The sequence below is a fragment of the Hyla sarda genome, chromosome 1, assembly GCF_029499605.1.
Source record: "Hyla sarda isolate aHylSar1 chromosome 1, aHylSar1.hap1, whole genome shotgun sequence".
NCBI lineage: Eukaryota > Metazoa > Chordata > Amphibia > Anura > Hylidae > Hyla > Hyla sarda.
In genome coordinates this window covers 471993357-472016712 of record NC_079189.1, presented here as the reverse complement: position 1 = coordinate 472016712, position 23356 = coordinate 471993357, and the positions used below count along the sequence as shown (strand labels likewise).

The following is a 23356-nucleotide window of genomic DNA, read 5'->3' as shown; positions in this document are numbered from 1 at the left end:
ATTTTTAAACATTTGTTTTCCACTGGAGTACCCCTTTAAATCACAACTTTATACTACCTAGCGTGCTTATCTTCTTGTAGCCGATCTACTATATTCCTTCAACTACACACAAATGGACACCAAGAGCTGAAGTACAAACCAGGAGACCACTTGGGAATATTTCCTGGAAACCATGACGATCTTGTCAGTGCCCTGATTGAGAAGTTGGAAGATGCCCCTCCAGTAAATCAGCTGGTCAGGGTAGAAATTTTAGAGGAAAGAAATACAGCTCTAGGTAAGACATTTATTATTTCCACTATCCTACATATGTTTTATTTGACTTTTCAATTCCTGGAGCTTCATATTCTCATATCCTCATCCATACTGTAGCTTTAGTTAACGTTTTGTTTGCATTATTATTATTATTATTATTATTATTATTATTATTATTATTACATGAGTCAAATGACAGAAGGCATTAATGACAATAGTTAATAACTAAAAGTTTTTTTTTTTTTTAAATCAACTGGTGACAGAAAGTTAAACAGATTTGGAAATTACTTCTATTAAAAAATCCTTCCAGTACTTTTCAGCTGCTGAATACTACAGAGGAAATTATTTTCTTTTTGGAGCACAGTGCTCTCTGCTGACATCAAGAGCACAGTGCTCTCTGCTGACATCTCTGTCCATTTTAGGAACTGTCCAGAGCAGCATATGTTTGCTATGGGGATTTTCTCCTACTCTGGACAGTTCCTAAAATAGACAGAGATGTCAGCAGAGAGCACTGTGCTCGTGATGTCAGCAGAGAGCTCTGTGTTCCAAAAAGAAAATAATTTCCTCTGTAGTATTCAGCAGCAAATAAGTACTGGAAGGATTTAAACATTTTTATAGAAGTAATTTACAAATCTGTTTAACTTTCTGGAACCAGAAAACAGTTTTCCACCGGAGTACCCCTTTAACAAAGACATGTTGTTTTAATAATGTTTTTTTAAACAGTTTTTTACATACAACAAAGGGCTGTTTTGTATTACCTTATTGTTTGACAGTCTAAATGTTTTATATTATTTACAGTACACAAGTTACAATAATATAATTTGTTGTGATCTTTACAGGGGTAATCAGTAATTGGACAGAAGAGGAAAGGATTCCTCCTTGCACCATATTTCAAGCCTTCAAATATTTCCTGGATATCACAACTCCACCCACCCCAATCCTTATGCAGCAGGTTGCATGTCTTGCTACCAATGAGAAAGAGAAAAAACGCCTGGAGATTTTGAGCAAGGTGTTATGATAAGTTAATAATATAGTCAAATATACATTACTAGCACTCAATAAATATGGTGTATTTTCAGGAACTAGCATTAATAAACTGCTATATGTTAAAGAGGTTTTCCAGTGAAAAGACATTCATGTTTATAGAAGAAATTCGCTATGTTTTTCTATTCCTGAATAACCCTTTTAATCATATATTAACCCCTTAAGGACCAATGCAAATAAACCTGTACGCCCCTGAAAGACCAGGCCTGTTTTTTCAAATCGGGGATGTCTGTCTTTATTAGAGAATAACTCTGGTAACGTTTTGCCAATCACGATAATTCTGACATAGTTTTTTTGTCACAAGTTGTCCTTCATGTACATAGTAAAAGTAAGCCGATATCATTTGTAGTTTTTTTTTACAATGCAAAAAATCTTGAAATTTTTACAAAAAATTAAAATTTTTTGCTATTTTAACACTAATAGGTTGCATATATTTATACTTACTGACTAAATAGTTTATGAAACTTATACTTTCAGATGTCTACTTTATTTTGACGTCATTTTTTTGTTTGTAATTAACATTTTAAATTAGTTAGAAGCCTAACAATTTAACTTGAAATTTTGAAAATTTTGAAAATTTGAAAAGTACATCTTTTTTTGTGTGCTATGCAAGGTTTGCTGAAATTAAAAGGTAGTAGAACATAGGAACACCCCCCCAAATGACCCCATTTTAAAAACTAGACCCCTCAAGGTATTTGCTAGGGGGTACAGTGAGTATTTTAACACCATAGTTTTTTGGCAGGAATTATTACAAAGTCAGTGTTAAAAATTCGAAATTTGCAATTTTTCACAAATGCATCATTTGGGGGGCATATTTTTTGTACATCACTTCTGATATTGAAAGAAATGCACCCTATATTTTATTTAGCTGCTTGTCCGATGTTCGGAAATACCCCCGCTTTGGCCATATATGGTTCCTTGGCCGTGTGGTAGGACTCAGAAGGAGAGGAGCGCCATTTGGCTTTCAGGGCAGAACAGTACCCCCACCCCCACAAGTGACCCCATTTATATACCACACCCCTAGAAGTTATTGGCTGGACCAGGGACCTCTCTGATTGGTCCTTGGTTGGCTGGCAGTATAACGCGTCTGTCTGTGACAGTTAAGGCTCCTGATGGATATATCCGCCATGTTGTGGGAATAAGCACCCGTTCATGGTGAATATATCCATCACTGCTGCGGCTGGGTAGCTCAGTGTGTCCGCTCATGACTGCTGGCGGGAAATCCGCCGCTATGAATGGATACACAAAGCTACCCAGCCGCAGCAGGGAGCTCATTACCGTGACTGCTGCATAATGTGTAGGATCACATGGTGGACATCCGCAGCATATTACATGCTGCGGATGTCCGCCAATGCGATCCTACACATTATGCATTTTTTTAAATAGATTCATTGAATAAATGTATTTTTAATATATATATATATATATATATATATATATAATAATTTTATTACTTTTTTTATTTATTTTTACACTTTTATTTTATTTATTTATTTATTTTTACACTTTTTAATGCTTTGGAATACTTAGTATTCCAAAGCATTGCAGTTATATGCTGCCTGCCAGTTTTCACTAGCAGGCAGCATATCAGGACGTGCCTCTGGCACGTCCTACAGGCAATACCCAGGGCAGACCTGGGGGTCTTTGTAGGACCCCCGGCTGCCCAGGTATGCAGCAGCACCCCGCGATGCTCCGGGGTGCTGCAGGAGAGACAGAGGGAGCCCCCTCCCTCTGTCAGAACTCCTTACAGCGCGTGGTCACTTCTGACCATGGCTGTAAGGGTTAAAACTGCCGGGACCGAAGTTTACTTCGGTCCTGGCAGTGCAGCAGGGTCCCAGCTGTGTGATAGAGCCGATTCTCTGCCGCGATCTCGTGGGTGCACTGGGCAGCATCCACGAGAATAATGGACGAGTATAGACGTCCAGGTGCGGGAACGGCCGCCAACCTGGACGTCTATACTCGTCCGTGGTCGTTATCGGGTTAATATTATAGATCCAGTTAAACTGGGGTGCTGGCCACTTCCCTAATTATTTAGAACACAATGGTTCAAAAACAGCAAAAAAGTGAGCAACCCCACAAAATGTGGGTCATGGTACCCAGGCATGTTTCACACAACCAGCAGGCATCCAGCACTGATGGATACTATTTGCAAAGTTGGGTAGGACAGAATTTTATAGTTTGTTACTTATGCTTTATTAGCTATGACTGTGTTGTGAGAAAGATAGAAACATTTTGACCATTTGGAGCTTAAGAACTGTTTATCATTCCCATAGATTTCAGTGGAGAGGGCTATGCTCATGTGTGTCACATATCTTATGTGGCTGCAGTGGCTATCGGGTGGGGTCCAAGTCTTAAAGGGGTACTCCGCCCCAGACATCTTATCCCCTATCCAAAGGAAAGTGGATAAGATGTCTGATCGTGGGGGTCCCCACGATCTCTGTGCAGGACCTGCCATTTATTTTGAACACTGGGTGTGGGTAGCGGGCATTGTGACATCACGTACACGCCCCGTTGTGATGTCACACCACGCCCCATCAATGCAAGTCTATGGGAGCCCCCTTCCATTGACTTGCGTTGAGGGGCCTGGTGTGACATCACAAGGGGTGTGGCCATGATGTCATGACCCCATCCCCCGTCGCCCACCCTGGGGCAGAAAATTATTAAATAAGCGGCCTTCACTAACCTTAATCCAGTCCCCTCCTGACAAGTCAACTTAAGAAGTAAGCTCAGAACTAGGGCTACAACAAGAATTCACTACAAATGAAAAAAAATTACATTAAAATTGTGTTAAAAACATTCATACACAGAGATTGCATAACTTTTGTAACTAGTTTTCTGTGTTGACAAATTATGTTTTCTTGGTATTAAGGGCTTACAAGAATATGAACAGTGGAAGTGGTACAAGAACCCCACCATTGTAGAGGTTCTAGAGGAGTTCCCCTCCGTTCAGATGCCATCCTCTCTCCTGCTCACACAGCTACCACTGCTGCAGCCTCGATACTATTCCATCAGCTCATCTCCTGACATGTATCCAGATGAGGTTCACCTGACTGTTGCAGTTGTGTCCTATCGTACAAGAGGTAACCTTTCCTCATACAAACTCCATACAAAACTCCAAAATTTGGTTAAAATGTATTTCAAGTCATTTCTAATTACATAACTAGTATATAACACACACTACATAATGCACTACATACATTTCTAGTAAAAAGTAAATATCACAATGATAAGGTTATATATGTTAACATGATTCTGTACACTCTGTTGTCTTTTATTAGAACATAATTAAGTTAGTTTATATCTGAGCTCCCAGGTGACATGAAGTGGGTTAAATCTGTCAACTACAATTCACATTCCGAACTGCTGACACTGTTAGATAGCTGTTAAAGGGGTACTCCACCCCTAGACATCTTATCCCCTATCCAAAGAATAGCGGATAAGATTTCTGATTGCTAGGGGCCCGCCGTTGGGACCACCTGCGATCTCCCTTTAGCACCCAGCATTCGTTTAGAACGCCGGCTGCTGCACCCGAGGCTCATGATGTCACGGACACACGCCCTTGTGATGTCATGGCCACACATCCTCAATGCAAGTCTATGGGAGCGGGCGTGGCCATGATGTCAGCGCCGCATCACTAGTCATAAGGCATGGAGCGAAGTTCTCTCTGTGTACCTGATGACTGCGGTGCCGCAGCACAGATCCTAGGGGATCCCAGCGGCGGGACCCCCTTGATCAGGCATCTTGTCCCCTATCCTTTGGATAAGGATAAGATGTCTAGGGGCATCTTATCTTTAAGGCAAGGTGACACATGGTACAAATGCTTTTATTTGCTAGTGACAACCGTCACGTTTTAAAGATGAGCCCCCAAGGCCCTGTGCCAGCTGGAAGCTGTGCCCCATTTCCAAATCTTGTTCCTGTGCAGTGCTGACTGTCAATCAAGCAGGGACAGGGATGGGAGAGGGAACAAGGAGGCATTCCAGCTATCAGCACTTCAGGGGCTTGGGGAAACCTCTTTGACTCTTTGCACCAAAGAATAAAAGCATTTTCCTAGGTTATGGGAACACAAACAGAGATATGAAAGGTGCCCTAACAGTTGTTTAACAGTGTCAGACACTTGGAACATTAATGGCAGCTGATTCTCTTTATAGGGGTACTCTACTCCTAGACATCTTCTCCCCTATCCAAAGGATAGGAGATAACATGTCTGATCACGGGGGGCCCGCCGCTGGGGACCTCCGCGATCTCAGCTGCGGCACTCCAGACATCCAGTGCACGGAGCGAACTTCGTTCCACGCCGGATGACTGGCGATGCGGGGCGGAGGTTCATGATGTCACGAGCCTCCGGCGCTGCTCCCGACATTCTAAACGAATGCTGGGTGCAGCAGGGAGATTTGCGGGGGTCACCAGTGGTGGGACCCCTGTGATCAGACATCTTATCCCCTATCCTTTGGATAGGGGATAAGATGTCTAGGGGCGGAGTGCACCTTTTAATGGTAAGTTATTTTATAGGAAACATAACTTTCATCAAACATTAAGCACTATGAGCAGAACATGTGTACCCCAACATAATTCTCATGTATTTTGTTGAGCAGAGGAACACCCTTTTCTCTATCGGCTCCATTGGGGGACACAGACCGTGGGTGTATGCTGCTGTCTCTAGGAGGTGTGTGACACTATGGCAAAGATAAACAGTTGGCTCCTCCCAGCAAGATATACCCGCCTTCAGGCTCTGAGCTAATCAGTTTAACCCCTTAAGGACACAGCCCTTTTTCACCTTAAGGACTGAGCCCTTTTTCGCAATTATGACCACCGTCAATTTGCAAATTAATAACGCAAAAACACTTTTACCGAACATTCTGATTCTGAGATTGTTTTTTCGTGACATATTCTACTTTATTTTGCTGGTAAATTTTCGGCGTTAATTGCATCCTTTTTTGGTGAAAAATCCCAAAATTTCATGAAAATTTAGAAAATTTTGCATTTTTCTAACTTTGAAGCTCTCTAATTGTAAGGAAAATGGATATTCCAAATAAATTTTATTTTTCTTCACAAACACAATATGTCCACTTTATGTTGACATCATAAAATGGACATACTTTTGTTTTTTGAAAAAATTTGAGGGCTTCAAAGTAGAGCAGCAATTTTCAAAAATGTCATGAAAATTGCTAAATCTGAAGGGACAGATGTTACAGAACTACAACTCCCAGCATGCCTGGGCAGTTGAGGCATGCTGAAAGTTGTAGTTTGGCAACATCTGGAGGGCTACTGTTTGGGCACCACTGTAACAGTGGTCTCCAAACTGTGACCCTCCAGATGTTGCAAAACTACAACTCCCAGCATGCCCAGAGAGCCTTTGTCCTGCGCTGCCATTGGTCAGAACTCCGTTCTGAGTAATGGCAGGGGATAGGAGTAGATCGCAGCTTTGCGACCTCACTCCTATCCTTTAGGCTGATCTGGGCTGTTGCTGACAACTCCGATCAGCCCTATTTTCCGGGTGATCGGGTCACCAGAGACCCGATCAGCCCGGAATTGGAGAAAATCGCATGTCTGAATTGACATGCGATTTTCTCTGATCGCCGACATGGGGGGGTCTCAGGACCCCCCTGGGCGATGTGCCAGGGTGCCTGCTGAATGATTTCAGCAGGCATCCGGCTCAGGTCCCCAACCGGCTAGCGGTGGGGACCGGATTTCCCACGGGCGTATGGATACGCCCTCGGTCCTTAAGGACTCGGAATGCAGGGCGTATCCATACGCCCTGTGTCCTGAAGAGGTTAAGCTTAGAGTCTGAGGAAGTGGACATGGTCTGGATTGCTCCAGACTAGGTCTTCTGATTTTTTGTTTTCCTAGTTAGGGACGTGTTAGTTTTTTATTCCTTTTCTTTTCTGTTTTCAGGTGGGGACTCAGGGACTGCGGTTCCCCGTTTCCCCATTGCGAGTGAGGGGGCACAGACATTGCTTATATGCGCTGTTAACCCCCCCTCGCCAACGGTCAGCGCTTGGGTGGTAACTCATTGGGTCCGGGTCCCCCTATTTACCTGCTCGCCTCGCTCGCGCATAGCAGCCAGGCGTGATGCAGGTAACTAAAGCTGACTGAAGACTTCACTGAAGACTCCTTTAGGTAAGTTCTTCTGACTGAGGTAAGTACTTTCACAACTTTTTTCTCCATAGGTACGAACTCGCAACCTCTGGAGACCCCCTGTTTTGGCCCACCTACACTTTATGGGCTAGCCTATGCAAGGGCTGTACTTTATTCTGGGGGAGCAGTGGCACCGGAGGGGGCATTTTTTATGGGGCACTACACTTATGTGCGTGTGTGCTTGTGCTACCATGTCAGCGCCTTATATGCGGCTGTCAGCCACGGCGCTGTATCGGGCTGGACGCTGTCAGCGGCAGTTTACTTTCGTTTTGTCGGCAGCGCCTTATATGCGGCTGATAGCCGCGGCGCCGTCGTGAGCCGGGCGCTTCAGCGCCGGCTTACTTTCTCTTTCAGCGGCAGTCTCTGCCGGCGCTTTGTCCGCCCGCTCTCTTCCTCCGGGCGCATAAACGGCCGTCAGGTGCGCTCGGGACAAGGATCGGGCGCCATAACAGTTCTTTAAGGCTGTCTATAGCTCCGCCCACAGGGCTAGGAGCTCTCAGAGGCGTGAAGCAGCCTCCAATCAGCGCCGTGGGCGCGATTTTCAGTTAGAAGGGGTCAGTTAGTGAATGCCTTGCTTCAGGCACGCCCCTCTCTTCCTATTGGCTGGCCTGTTCACTCTCTTTCTAGCTGCTCAGATTGAGTTCTCCTCACTGCAGCTGACAGGGGACACAGACTAGGGTGAGAAAGTTCCTATCTCCTTTTTTCTTTCTACATTATGTCCGTATCCAGAGCTGTTCCTTCCTCTAAGACCTGGAACTTCGATGACTAACTATCTCTGTAAGCACTGTAATACCAAGATGTCTGGCTCTGCTGAGCCCACTTGCCCTGCCTGCTCCACTGCTCCCCCAGACCTCCTGATACCCCCTGATGTCCCTTCGGTCCCGGTAGGTTCAGCCGCTCCACCAGCCTGGGTTTCTTCCCTGTCCCAGTATATGGTTGACTTGACCAAAGTCTCCCGTTCGGTGGCTGAGGCCTCCCAGGATGTGGTGTCCGCCATGAAGGGGTCTTCCCTGCGCAGGACCTCTGGAAGGGCCCATTCCTCGTCTCCACATACAAGCGTCCTAGGGGTGCCTCGTCTGACTCTTCCATTGAGTCTTCAGATAGACGTGAGCGTTCCCCTCGTGGGTCCCGCCCCCCCGGTCATCTGGGCACAAACGTCGTTCATCTAGAGGACGTTCTCGGAGTCGCCGCTCTGCCACGCCAGAGCCGCGTACTCGGTCAGGGTCGCCCCCCTCCAGGACTGCCTCTACTCATTCTCATTCCCCCGGTGAACTGGTGGACGAGGCTTCCGAGCCGGCATCTGACTCAGAGGACCGCCCGGACTCAATTGCAATGGTGAACTCTTTGGTGACAGCCCTAAGAGACACCTTTCACTTAGAGGACCCAGGATCTTCGGATGTCAATCCAGGAGTATCCTTTCATCGTGATAAGTCGGCACTTCAAAGGTTCAGCTCTCACGCTGACTTTGACGACATTCTGGAAACCGTATGGAAACATCCAGACAAGAGGTTTCCGGGAACCAAGACATTTCAAGAACGTTATCCATTTGACAAGGACCTTGTCACTAAGGTGGTTTCCCCTCCCTCAGTGGATGCACCAATTTCCCCGATCTCTAAGGCAACTACACTGCCTCTGGTAGATGCCGCTGCCTTCAAGGATCCCACGGATAAGAAGGTAGAATCCTTAGCGAAGTTTGCCACTGCAGCAGCTGGCTCTTCTCTTCTTTCCATCTTCGCCTCGACATGGGTGTCCAAGGGCCTGGCAGAGTGGTGCCAAAAGCTCCATCAGGATATCTTAGCGGGATCTCCCCCGGAGGATCTATCTGCCCTGGCTCTCCAATGCTCTAAAGCTGGGGACTTCCTGTGCACAGCTTCCATGCAGGCAGCCTGTTGTTCTGCTTTTGCTGTGGGTCACCTGGCGGCTCTCTGCCGCTCTATGTGGCTTAAAGCTTGGAATGCGGATGCCGCTTTCAAAAGGTCTCTCACTGAGCTTCCCTTTATGGCCGGCCGTCTTTTTGGCAAACGCCTTGATGAAATTATCTCTGAGGCAACGGGAGGTAAGAGTTCCTTGTTACCTCAAAAGAAGGCTCGCCCTACTTTCCAAAGGAAGCCCTTTTCCTTTCGGTCCTTTCGGACCTCTGGCTCCAGCAAAGGGTCCGGGCAGGCGCCCTCGCTGGACAGGACGGCTCCCTCGTTCCGGCCACGCCCGTCTTGGAAGTCGGACTCCAACCGGTCCGGCCGCTTTGCGCCCAAATCAGGCAACCGCAAGCACACTTCTGCATGAAGTGAGGCCCCCACCTGCGGTTTCTTCTCGGGTGGGAGGTCGTCTCTTGTTTTTTCGAGACATTTGGACCTCTCACATTCAGAACTCTTGGGTCAGGGATGTGGTGTCCAACGGTTACCGGATTGAATTCGTCTCCCTTCCGAGGGATCGCTTTTTTTGCTCCCAGGCCCCCCGGTCTCCTCCTCTGGTGAAGCAATTTCGAACGGCTCTCCAGTCTCTGCTTCTTCAGGGGGTTATTGTTCCCGTTCCTCCAGGGGAACGGTTTTGGGGTTTCTATTCAAATCTTTTTGTGGTTCCCAAGAAGGACGGTTCTGTGCGTCAAATTTTAGACCTCAAGCGTCTCAACCATCACCTTCTCATCCGCCACCTCCGAATGGAATCTCTCCGTTCGGTGGTGGTGTCCCTGGAACAAGTGGAGTTCCTTTCATCAGTGGACATCAAGGATGCCTACCTCCATGTGCCAATATTCCCAGGCCATCATCGGTACCTCTGCTTTGCAGTTCCGGAGGGGCACTTTCAATTTGTAGCTCTCCCCTTCGGTCTAGCCACGGCTCCTCGGGTCTTTACAAAGATCCTTGCGCCAGTGATGGGCCTGTTACGGTCGAGGGGAATCTCGGTGATACTCTGGAGAATCTGGACGTCACTCTCCACACTCTGACTCACTTCGGGTGGATGGTCAACCGGGACAAGTCAGTCCTCCGCCCTACCCAGTCTCTAACCTTCCTGGGACTTCAATTCGACACGGTCTCTGCCTGGATTTGTCTTCCGCCGGACAAACGTCTGGCGCTCTGGTCGGGGGTCCGCTCCCTTCGGTCCCAGGTATCAGTCTCCATCCGCACTTGTATGGAAGTCCTGGGTCGGATGATGGCATCTATGGAGGCCGTACCCTTTGCCCAGTTTCATTACCCCCCCCTTCAACTGGCGATTCTTTCCCGCTGGAAAAGGTATCCTCTGTCCCTCGATCGTCAGATTGTTCTCCCAGTCAGTCTCTGCTCTGGTGGCTCAGCTCCCCCCTTCTTCTCCAAGAGCGGTCGTTTCTTCCCCTTCACTGGCAGGTTGTTACAACGGATGCCAGCCTGTCGGCCTGGGGTGGCGTGTTCAGGGATTGGACGGTTCAGGGACTCTGGTCTCCCCAGGAGACCCTTCTTCCGATAAACATATTAGAATTATGGGCGATACTTCTTTGTCTTCTTCATTGGGAGTCCCGTCTTCAGTCCCGTTCTGTCCGCGTTCAGTCGGACACCGTCACGGCCGTGGCGTACATAAATCGAAAGGGCGGCACTCGCAGCTCGGCAGCCATGGCCGAGTTGACCAAGATTCTCACCTGGGCGGAGAGCAAGGTTCCGGCCATTTCGGCGATTCACATTCCGGGGGTGCTCAACTGGCCAACGGACTTCCTCAGTCGGTCCTCACTCGACCCCGGCGAGTGGTCTCTACATCCAACTCTGCGACCTCTGGGGCATTCCGGACGTGGACCTCTTCACGTCCCGGCACAATCGGAAGATCCTTCCTTTTGTGTCCAAGTCCCGGGACCCTCAGGCTCTGGCCGTGGATGCCCTAGTGATTCCTTGGGCGGGGTTTGCCCTACGCTATCTGTTCCCTCCTCTTCCGCTCCTTCCCAGGGTGCTGAGGAAGCTCAAGGCAGAGGACGTCCTCGCCATTCTGGTAGCTCCAGATTGGCCCTGAAGGTCGTTGTACGCCGACGTAGTCAGGCTCCTGGACGTCACTCCACTGGGCCTTCCACTCCGTCCGGACCTGCTCTCTCAGGGTCCTCTTTGACACCCCAATTTACAGTCGCTGCATTTGACGGCGTAGAGGTTGAGACCGCGGTTTTGAGGGCCTGCGGGTTCTCTTCCCAAGTCATTCACACCACGCTCAAGGCTCGTAAGCCCTCCTCTGCAAGGATTTACCACCGTACTTGGCGGTCTTATTTTCGTTGGTGTGAAGCTCAAGACTTCTCCCCGGTAACCTTCTCGGTTTCCCGTCTTCTCTCCTTTTTGCAGTCGGGGTTGGAACTAGGGTTGTCTCTCAGTTCCCTTAAAGGTCAAGTTTCGGCCCCTGGCTTCTAATTCTCATGTCCGGACTTTCCTTCAAGGAGTGACGCATGCTGTTCCTCCTTATCGGTCACCCTCTCCCCCTTGGGACTTGAATTTGGTTCTGCGTGCCCTCCAGGGTGCACCCTTTGAGTCCCTTAGATAGGTGTCTCTCCGCCTCCTTTCTTTGAAACTGGCATTTCTTGTTGTTAGCACCTCCATCCGGAGGGTGTCTGAATTGGCAGCTATCTCCTGCCGTTCTCCATTTCTGGTGATCCACCAAGACAAGATTGTTTTCCGGCCAGATCCCTCCTTTTTGCTAAGGTGGTTTCGGCCTTTCATCTCGATGAGGACATTGTCCTCCCGTCTGTTTGTCCTGCTCCTTCTCATTCTAAGGAGCGCTTACTACACAAGCTTGATGTAGTTCGGGCTGTTCGGTCTTATCTCTCCATCACTTCTTCGTTTTGTCAGTGTGATTCCTTTTTCGTCCTTACAGAAGGTCGTCGCAAGGGACAACCTGCTTCTAAGGCCACCATTTCTCGGTCGATTCCGTCTGCCATTTCGGAGGTCTATCACTGTAAGGGGAAGATTCCTCCTTTCAGGGTTGTGGCTCATTCTACCCGTTCTGTTGATGCATCCTGGGCTCTTCAGAATAGAGCTTCGGCCTCGCAGATTTGCAAGGCGGCTACCTGGTCGTCTTTGCACACTTTCTCGAGGTTCTACCGAGTTCATACCTTCGCATCGGCTGATGCTAGTCTGGGGCGTAAAGTGTTGCAGGCGGCAGTGGAACGGCCATCTGCCTGACTGCTTATCTGCCCACCCAAGGGACGGCTTTGGTACGTCTAACGGTCTGTGTCCCCCAATGGAGCCGATAGAGAAAAGGAGATTTTTTTAACACTTACCGTAAAATCTCTTTCTCCAAGGATCCATTGGGGAACACAGCTCCCACCCTTTTGGGATTTTCCTTGGTTCTCTGTCCGAGGGTGTGTTCAGTTATGTTTTTTCTTCTGGTTCTCGGTCAGTTTGGGGTTTTTCTTGACCAGTTAGTCTCCTCCTATTGCTCTGAAACTTAAACTGATTAGCTCAGAGCCTGAAGGCGGGTATATCCTGCTGGGAGGAGCCAACTGTTTTTGTTGCCATAGTGTCACACACCTCCTAGAGACAGCAGCATACACCCACGGTCTGTGTCCCCCAATGGATCCTTCGAGAAAGAGATTTTACGGTAAGTGTTAAAAAATCTCCTTTTTTTACTGCACAAGTAACTTTTTGAGCTGTATGTGTTAATATTTTATTTTATCTTCATTTGTCTTTTTCTTTAATAGATGGTGATGGTCCCATACATCATGGTGTCTGCTCCTCTTGGCTGAATAGAATACATACTGATGAAGTGGTACCTTGCTTTGTAAGAGGGTTAGTTTCCCTATTTGTATAATTCTGGAGATTTTCATAGATCTTTACACCTACTGTATTTTCATGTCATGAGTCAGTTTCAGTGTCTTAGAAACACACACTCTATGGCAGTGGTTCTCAACCTTTTTGGCCACTGTACCCCCAAAGGGTGAAAGTATGTCCGGGGGTACCCCTCACGCGTAAATTTGTGCGGAATTTACGTGCAAGGGGTACCTGAGGACAAAAATAAGTCATAATTGAGTGCGCTTACCTTTATAATGCGATACTTAATCCCCTTGTGCCATTATTCCCTCCCTATCTCTGATCCCCTTTTGCCATTATCTCTCCCCCTCCATATTAATCCCCTTTTGCCATAATCCCCCCCTCCATATTAATCCCCTTTTGCCATAATCCCCCCTCCATCTTAATCCCCTTTTGACATTATCCCCCCTCCATCTTAATCCTCTTTTGCCATTATCCCTCCTCCATCTTAATCCCCTTTTGCCATTATCCCCCCTCCATCTTAATCCTCTTTTGCCATTATCCCTCCTCCATCTTAATCCCCTTTTGCCATTCTCCCCCCTCCATCTTCATCCCCTTTTGTCATTATCCCCCCCCCCACCTCCATCTTAATTAGTGTTGGGGCGCGAATATTCGCATTTCGAAATTATGAATATTAATTTTTTTCCGCATATGCAGATTTTCACATATGTGAATATTCGCATATTCGTTCATTTTACTTGTGGGCCAATTAGAATGATGCAAATACACTTGTCAGAGGTTATCACTAATCTTAATCCCCTTGTGCCATTATTCCCCCTTCCAATCCCCCTGGGCCAATAGATGAGACACATACAACAACACCCTCCCATACTGCGGTGTTACCCTTAGTTTAACATGCTTACCAGGCCAGTGTCTGTCCCGTTCGGAAGTTCGGTGACGTCCTTCTGCGCTGTGCCGGTACCTCTGTGCAACGTCAGGCCCGGCAGCCACTGCAGCTCACATAAGGTGCCATACCCCCGCATAACCCTTGGTGTACCCCCTGGTTGAGAACCCCTACTCTATGGCCAGTTTAACAGGAAGCCAGATTATGGCTGTGTTTCCACTTGGCAGTTCTTGGAAAATTTCCTTGCTGTTTTTAAAACAAAGTCAGAAGTGTATGCAAAAGGTATGGGAAATAAGGGAAGGACTTAATACTTCTTCTTTATTATGGATCCACTTTTGCTCAAAAACTGCAATGGCAGTATTACAAAAACTGGCAAGTGGAAACACAACCTATGAGTAGTTTTTTTTACTATATGATAAGAAACTATATGATAAGATTACATTGGCATGAGCATTGGCAGAAAGTATCCATCTTCATGCAGAAGTTACCCAGATTTGCACCCAGTCCCTTGTGCTTCAGGGTGGCAATGCTAACCTCTTTTAGATAAATAGCTACTTTACATGTTTCTATGGTACCACAGTGTTAACTATAATTATAAACAGATAATAATAAACAGACAATGGCTCTCATTTACAAAGACTGGAGTGTCGGTTAGGTTTTTTTTTTTCAGTGTACTCGTCTTTTTTTTCCTCGTGATTTACTAATCTGTCGCCCAATTTCCCTTTCTTTCTGTCGCAGGTTTTTTTTCTGTCGCACAAAATGTATTCTGTGCGACAGAAAAAAGTCTCTGCAAATTCTGACTATATTAGTGCTTGTACTACTACCCCCATCATGGAACAGGGCCTGTTCCATGTTGGGGGTAGTAGTAGAGGGGCTGAGGGATTGATCGCACTGGGTCTCGCTTCTGAGACCCGATCCGATCAGATGTTATTAAGCAGGGGAGCGGGCGGCATGTTCCGATCCCCTGCAATGTACAGTAAACTTTCATTTTTAAATTTCCCACCAGAAGCCCTGAATGGCCGGGACCGAGGAGCCAATCAGGGCTCCTGGCAGGGTTTTAATATAGAAGCGCTGTGGTGGGCAAAGATGTATAGAATCGCTGGGGGGTATAAATCTGGCCCCTCCAGCGTTTCTATATATCTTTCCCCCTGCTGCGCTATATCAAATTTAGTGCCCGCTGTGCTTGAATAAATGTACTGCCCCCCCAGCGCTATTATATATCTATATTGACCCCCGGTACGCATATTTATATATACACTGACCCCCCCCAGCTGCGCATATTAATACTCATATTTTCTCCCTCCCCTGGCTGCCAATGAATGAAAACTCTATTATCGGTGGAGCGGAAGGCTGCTAAGAGTTTGTCATTCATAGCGGGCAGCAGCCGCATATCATGCTGTGGGGGTCAGACTTATGGATATATGTCTGACCCTCACATCATACATATACAAATGCCGGCTCACCGCTATGAATGACAAGTAAGCTATTGGCAGCAGCAGCGCCAGCCTCCGCTCCCTGCACTGCTTTACTTGTCATTCATAGTGGTGAGCCAGCATTTGCATATGTATGATGTGAGGGTCAGACATATATCCATATGTCTGACCCCCACAGCATGATATGCAGCTGCTGCCCGCTATGAATGACAAACTCTTAGCAGCCTTCCGCTCCGCCGCTAATAGAGCTTTCATTCATTGGCAGCCAGGGGAGGGAGAAAATATGAATATTAATATGCGCAGCTGGGGGGGGTCAGTGTATATATAAATATGCGCAGCGGGGGTCAGTATATGCACAGCGGGGGTCAGTATAGATATATAATAGCGCTGGGGGGGCAGTACATTTATTCAAGCGCAGCGGGCACTAAGTTTGATATAGCGCAGCAGGGGGAAAGATATATAGAAATGCCAGATATATACCCCCCCCCAGCGATTCTATACATCTTTGCCCACCACAGCGCTTCTATATAAAAACCCTGCCAGGAGCCCTGATTGGCTCCTCGGTCCCGGCCATTCAGGGCTTCTGGTGGGAAATTTAAAAATGAAAGTTTACAGTACATTGCAGGGGATCGGAACATGCCGCCCGCTCCCCTGCTTAATAACATCTGATTGGATCGGGTCTCAGAAGTGAGACCCGGTGCGATCAATCCCTCAGCCCCTCTACTACTACCCCCAACATGGAACAGACCCTGTTCCATGCTGGGGGTAGAAAGATTCACTCCGTTTTGAGGAATTTACCGACAGCTCTGAGCTGTCAGCTTTCTGTAAAGCAAAACTAACAGGTTTTCCTGTGAGTTTTCTTCACACTCTGAGTGTTTTTTCTGTTTTTGTCGGGTTCACGCCCCTTTTCGAGTAAAACACGCCCATTTTGTAGGTTAAAAAAAATCTCGGAGTGTTTAAGAAAATGTAGGTTGTGCGCCTAAATTTAAGTCACAGATTTGGTCGCTAGCGGGATGCGACCAAATTTTAGGCGCAATAACCGAGAAAAAGCGTTGGTTATCCTTTAGTAAATGAGGGCCAATGTGTATTAAAATATTGTTAGCTTGTAGCCTCAGTTGCCCTGATCCCAATGCTGTTTTTACTTTCTTGCTATGCTGCCCAGTTCCGAAGATATAAGGGTTCTACTATAAGACTGAATACCGACACTTTGCTTTTTTTTAATTCCTTTATTTTTCAATTCACAAAATTACAAATACACGTTTACATTGACAATACCATCCAGTAGATCTTGAACCCCTCCCATCCCCCACCCCTTAACCCCTTTTTTTTTTCTGGCAGTTGTTGGAATACTGCCACTGCAGTTTTTGAGTCAGAAGTGGATCCATTTGGGAGGAGAAGTATAAGTCCTTCCTTTATATGTCCTATTCCTTTTAACCCCTTAAGGACCAAGGGCGTACAGGTACGCCTTTGCTCCCTGGTACTTAAGGACCAAGGGCGTACCTGTACGCCCGTGGGAATTTCGGTCCCCGCCGCGCGCCGGGCGGGGATCGCGCCGGGGTGAATGCTGATATCTATCAGCAGACACCCCGCGCAAATGCCCAGGGGGGTCATTAGACCCCCCCATGTCGGCGATCGGCGCAAATCGCAAGTGAATTCACACTTGCGATTTGCGCCGATTCCGGGTCATACGGGTCTATGGTGACCCGGTGACCCGGAATAGAAGGGGGATCGCGGGTGTCCTAGACACCCACGATCCCCCTGTAGCGATAGGAGTGAGGTGGCAGAGTTGCCACCCCTCCTATCTCTGCTATTGGTGGTCTAGACGCGACCACCAATAGCAGATCGGGGGCGGAGGGGTTTACTTTCGGTTTCCCCGTCCTGCCCTCCCACAATAGGCAGGGCAGAACGGGGAAACCGACAGGGACCGGCGCCGAAGATCAACTTACCCATCGGCGACGGCAGCGGCGACGATCGGCGGAAGAAGAGGACCGCGACACAGCTCCCTGGATCCAACGGAAGCCGGTGAGTTACTTAGCAACATCTGGAGGGCTACAGTCTGAGACCACTATAGTGGTCTCTAAACTGTAACCCTCCAGATGTTGCAAAACTACAACTCCCAGCATGCCCAGAGAGCTGTTTAGGCTTGCTGGGAGTTGCAGTTTTGCAACAGCTGGAGGTCTACAGTTTGAGACCACTGCAAAGTGATCTCTATACTGTGCACCTCCAGATCTTGCAAAACTACAACTCCCAGCATGCCCAGACAGCAGTTTGCTGTCTGGACATGCTGGGAGTTGTAGTTTTGCAACATCTGGAGGTCCACAGTTTGGAGACCACTATGCAGTGGTCTCTAAACTATAGCTCTACAGATGTTGCAAAACTGCAACTCCCAGCAAGCCTAAACAGCTCTCTGGGCATGCTGGGAGTTGTAGTTGCGATCCCTCCAGCTGTTGCATAACTACATCTCCCAGCATGCCTTTCGGCGATCAGTACATGCTGGGAGTTGAAGTTTTGCAACAGCTGGAGGCACACTGGTTGGAAAATACTGAGATAGGTAACAGAACCTAACTGAAGGTTTTCCAACCAGTGTGCCTCCAGCTGTTGCAAAAGTACAACTCCCAGCATGCACGGTCTGTCAGTACATGCTGGGAGTTGTAGTTTTGAAACAGCTGGAGGTTTGCCCCCCCCCCCATGTGAACGTACAGGGTACATTCACACTGGCGGGTTTACAGTAAGTTTTCTGCTTCAAGTTTGGGCTGTGGCAAATTTTTCACCGCAGCGCAAACTCCTAGCGGTAAATTCACTGTAAACCCGCCAGTGTGTATGTACCCTAAAAACACTACACTACACTTACACATAATAAAGAGTAAAACACAACATATACACCCCCTTACACTGTCCCCCTAATAAAAAATAAAAAATGTATTGTACGGCAGTGTTTCCAAAACAGAGCCTCCAGCTGTTGCAAAACAACAACTCCCAGCATTTCCGGACAGCCACTGACTGTCCAGGCATGCTGGGAGTTTAGCAACAGCTGGAGGCACCCTGTTTGGGAATCACTGGCGTAGAATACCCCTATGTCCACCCCTGTGCAATCCCTAATTTAGTCCTCAAATGCGCATGGCGCTCTCTCACTTCGGAGCCCTGTCGTATTTCAAGGAAACAGTTTAGTGCCACATATGGGGTATCTCCGTACTCGGGAGAAATTGCGTTACTAGTTTTGGGGGCTTTTTTTCCTTTTACCCCTTATGAAAAAGAAAAGTTGGGTCTACACCAGCCTGTTAGTGTAAAAAAAAATTTTTTTTTACATTAACATGCTGGCGTTGTCCTTTACTTTTTATTTTCACGGGAGGTAAAAGGAAAAAAAGACCCCCAAAATTTGTAACGCAATTTCTCCTGAGTACGGAGATACCCCATATGTGGGCGTAAAATGCTCTGCGGACGCATAACAAGGCTCAGGAGTGAGAGCGCACCATGTACATTTGAGGCCTAAATTGGTGATTTGCACAGGGGTGGCTGATTTTACAGCGGTTCTGACATAAGCGCAAAACAATAAATACAGACATGTGACCCCATTTTGGAAACGACACCCCTCACGGAACGTAACAAGGGGTATAGTGAGCCTGAACACCCCACAGGTGTTTGACAAATTTTCATTAAAGTTGGATGGGAAAATGAAAAAAAAAAAAATTTTTCACTAAAATGCTGGTGTCACCCTAAATTTTTCATTTTCACAAGGGAAAATAAAAAAAAGCCCCCCAAAATTTGTAACTCAATTTCTTCTGAGTAAGAGCATACCCCATATGTGGATGTAAAGTGCTCTATGGGTGCACTACAATGCTCAGAAGAGAGGGAGCGCCATTGGGATTTTGAAGATAAAATTTGTCCGGAATTGAAGGCCACTTGTGTTTACAAAGCCCCCATGGTACCAGAACAATGGACCCCCCCATATGTGACCCCATTTTGGAAACTACACCCCTCATGTAATGTAATAAGGGGCGCAGTGAGCATTTACGCCCCACAGGTGTCTGACAGATTTTTGGAACAGTGATCCGTGAAAATAAAAAATGTAATTTTCCATTTGCACAGCCCACTGTCCCAAAGATCTGTCAAACGCCAGTGGGGTGTAAATGCTCACTGCACCACTTATTAAATTCTGTGAGGGGTGTAGTTTCCAAATGGGGTCACATGTGGGGGGGGTCCACTGTTCTGGCACCACGGGGGGGCTTTGTAAATGCACATGGCACCTGACTACCATTCCAAACGAATTCTCTTTCCAAAAGCTCAATGGTGCTCCTCCTCTTCTGAGCATTGTAGTTCGCCCGTAGTGCACTTCAGGTCCACTTATGGGGTACCTCCATACTCAGAAGAGATGGGGTTACAAATTTTGGGGGGTATTTTCTGCTATTAACCCTTGCAAAAATGTGAAATTTGGGGGGAAACACACATCTTAGTGAAAAAAATATATATTTTTTTTTACATATGCAAAAGTCGTGAAACCCGTGTGGGGTATTAAGGCTCACTTTATTCCTTGTTACGCTCCTCAAGGGGTCTAGTTTCCAAAATGGTATGCCATGTGTTTTTTTTTTTGCTGTTCTGGCACCATAGGGGCTTCCTAAATGCGACATGCCCCCCGAGCAAAATTTGCTCTCAAAAAGTCAAATATCACTCCTTCTCTTCGGAGCATTGTAGTTCGCCCATAATGCACTTCATGCCAACTTATGGGGTGCCTCCATACTCAGAAGAGATGGGGTTACAAATTTTGGGGGGTATTTTCTGCTATTAACCCTTGCAAAAATGCGAAATTTGGGGGGAAACACACATTTTAGTGAAAAAAAAAATTTTTTTTTTACATATGCAAAAGTCGTGAAACACCTGTGGGGTATTAAGGCTCACTTTATTCCTTGTTACGTTCCCCAAGGGGTCTAGTTTCCAAAATGGTATGCCATGTGGGTTATTTTTGCTGTTCTGGCACCATAGGGGCTTCCTAAATGCAACATGCCCCCCAAAAACCATTTCTGAAAAACGTACTCTCCAAAATCCCCTTGTCGCTCCTTCGCTTCTGAGCCCTCTACTGCGCCCGCCGAACACTTTACATAGACATATGAGGTATGTGCTTACTCGAGAGAAATTGGGCTACAAATACAAGTATACATTTTCTCCTTTTACCCCTTGTAAAAATTCAAAAATTGGGTTTACAAGAACATGCGAGTGTAAAAAATGAAGATTGTGAATTTTCTCCTTCACTTTGCTGCTATTCCTGTGAAACACCTAAAGGGTTAAAACACTTACTGATTGTAATTTTGAATACTTTGGGGGGTGTAGTTTTTATAATGGGGTCATTTGTTGGGTATTTCTAATGGGAAGACCCTTTAAATCCACTTCAAACCTGAATGGTCTCTGAAAAAAAGCAAGGTTCAAAATTTTGTGAAAAATTGGAAAAGTGCTGCTGAACTTTGAAGCCCTCTGGTGTCTTCCAAAAGTAAAAACACGTCAATTTTATGATGCAAACATAAAGTAGACATATTGGAAATGTGAATAAAATAAAAAAATATTTTGAATATCCATTTTCCTTACAAGCAGAGAGCTTCAAAGTTAGAAAAATGCAAAATTTTCTAATTTTTCATCAAATTTTGGGATTTTTCACCAAGAAAGGATGCAAGTTACCACAAAATTTTACCACTAACATAAAGTAGAATATGTCACGAAAAAACAATCTCGGAATCAGATTGATAACTAAAAGCATTCCAGAGTTATTAATGTTTAAAGTGACAGTGGTCAGATGTGCAAAAAACGCTCTGGTCCTAAGGTGTAAAATGGCCTGGTCCTTAAGGGGTTAAATACACTTCTGGCTTTGGCTCAAAAACTACAGTGGCAGTTTTCCAAAAACTGCCAGAAAAAAAAAACAAGTAGAAACTTAGCCTTAAAGGGGTACTCCGGTGAAAAACTTTTTTTTCTTAAATCGAATGGTGCCAGAAAGTTAAACAGATTTGTTAATTACTTCTATTAAAAAATCTTAATTCTTCCTGTATTTATTAGCTGCTGAATACTACAGTGGAAATTCTTTTCCGTTTGAAACACAGAGCTGTCTGCTGACATCAAGAGCACAGTGCTCTCTGCTGACACCTCTGTCCATTTTAGGAACTGTCTAGAGTAAAAGGAAATCCCCATAGCAAACATATGCCGCTCTGGACAGTTCCTAAAATGGACAGAGATGTCAGTAGAGAGCACTGTGGTCATGATGTCAGCAGACAGCTCTGTGTTTCAAAAAGAAAAGAATTTCCGCTGTAGTATTCAGCAGCTAATAAGTACAGGAAGGATTAAGATTTTTTAATAGAAGTAATTTACAAATCTGTTTAACTTTCTGGCACCAGTTTATTTAAAAAAAAGTTTTTCACCGGAGTACCCCTGTAACGATGGACTCCAAAATTCAGCTCTCATTCAGGTATGTCTCCGTCCCCACACCAGTTCATTAATTTCTCTCTGTAGTTCTTTTAAAAATGTGTCACTTATCCATACTGGGGCAGATCTAATTATATGCAGTGACATAGGAAATATTATCATCTTTGACAATAATATTCTACCCGCCATATTGATAGGTAATTTATTCCATATTGTAGTTTTAGTTCCGAAGATATAAGGGTTCTGCTATAAGATTGAATATTGACACTTTTCACTGAATTGTCAGATGGGGGTGAAGTTTATTGCAAAATGGGGTGTGAATACCAGGATCATCTTAGTTTGAGATAATAGAACTTTTGCATAATGGTAAGCTCAATGACCAAATATTACTTGTTCTCATTTCTCAATATTAATATATTATGGTTAGAGCGCCCAGTTTTCATATGCCACAAGATCCACATGTGCCCTGCATCCTGATTGGTCCTGGGACTGGCATTGCACCTTTTAGAAGCTTCTGGCAACAACGCCTCTATGATATGCAGCATAAAGGTGAGACTTTTATAAAGTAAACATACAGTACTAGTATATGACCACAGATATTCACTCTGTATACCGTTTGTATATATGTATTTATTTCCCTATGTTCATAATTATTTGGAAAATAAGTTGGGTTCACAAACACCTTTTTTTTTTGCCTGCGTTTGTTTGCATAGAAATGCAACATAACACAATCCATGCTTTGGAGAATGCTTAATTGAATTTTCACTGTGCATTTTGAAATCACATGACAAAAACTTAAAACCTAAATTGATTTTGGGGTTTGCCTTGCATTAGCTTTCTGCGGCTTAGGCTGTGTTAACACATTTAGGTTTTTAATTGAAATAATCAAATACGATGTCAGGAACAAATCCAGGAAAGACTGACACTTATTGGCTTTGTGTTCAAAAATGGCAATTGAAAACCTTCATGTGTGAACACAGTCTCAATAAAGTTTTTGAAGAAGAAGAACTGTTTCAGAATCATGTTCCTCCAGAGGAAGTTGAGTAGTTCTTTCCAGTCTGACCACAGGGCTCTCTGCTGACACCTCTGTCCATGTCAGGAACTGTCCAGAGCAGGAGAGGTTTGCTATGGGTATCTGTTCCTGCTTTGAACAGTTCCTTACACGGACAGAGGTGTCAGCAGAGAGCCCTGTGGTCAGACTGGAAAGAACTACTCAACTTTCTCTGAAGCATACAGCAGTTGATAAGTACTGGAATGATTAATATTTTTTTTAATAGAAGTCATTTACAAATCTGTTTAACTTTCTGGAACCAGTTCATTTTGAAAATAAATAAATAAATATATATATATATATATATATATATATATATATATATATATTCCACCGGAGTGCCCCTTTAAAGCATTAGGACCTTTAGCTGTTTTACTACCTGGTCATGATAGTCTCCTTTTAAAATAAAATATAAAATTGTATTACATTGGAGTTTTATTATATACATAAA

At 45.6% G+C, this 23356-nt stretch overlaps 1 protein-coding gene and 1 long non-coding RNA gene across 7 annotated transcripts in view; one reads left to right on the top strand and one right to left on the bottom strand.

Moving 5' to 3' along the window:
- LOC130285504 (uncharacterized) overlaps positions 1-4051 on the bottom strand; it is a 37997-nt gene extending 33946 nt beyond the window's left edge. The window contains exon 1 of the long non-coding RNA XR_008847354.1: positions 3980-4051. This is a non-coding gene — a long non-coding RNA (uncharacterized LOC130285504). The remainder of the gene's footprint in view (positions 1-3979) is intronic.
- The window catches only part of NOS1 (nitric oxide synthase 1), a 327182-nt gene that overhangs the window by 296341 nt on the left and 7485 nt on the right, over positions 1-23356 (top strand). For all 6 annotated transcript variants that reach the window (XM_056536921.1, XM_056536930.1, XM_056536911.1 and 3 more), the window contains exons 21-25: positions 81-274; positions 1092-1261; positions 4166-4376; positions 13070-13157; positions 22282-22403. In XM_056536921.1, the coding sequence (XP_056392896.1) occupies positions 81-274; positions 1092-1261; positions 4166-4376; positions 13070-13157; positions 22282-22403 (785 nt within the window). The remainder of the gene's footprint in view (positions 1-80; positions 275-1091; positions 1262-4165; positions 4377-13069; positions 13158-22281; positions 22404-23356) is intronic.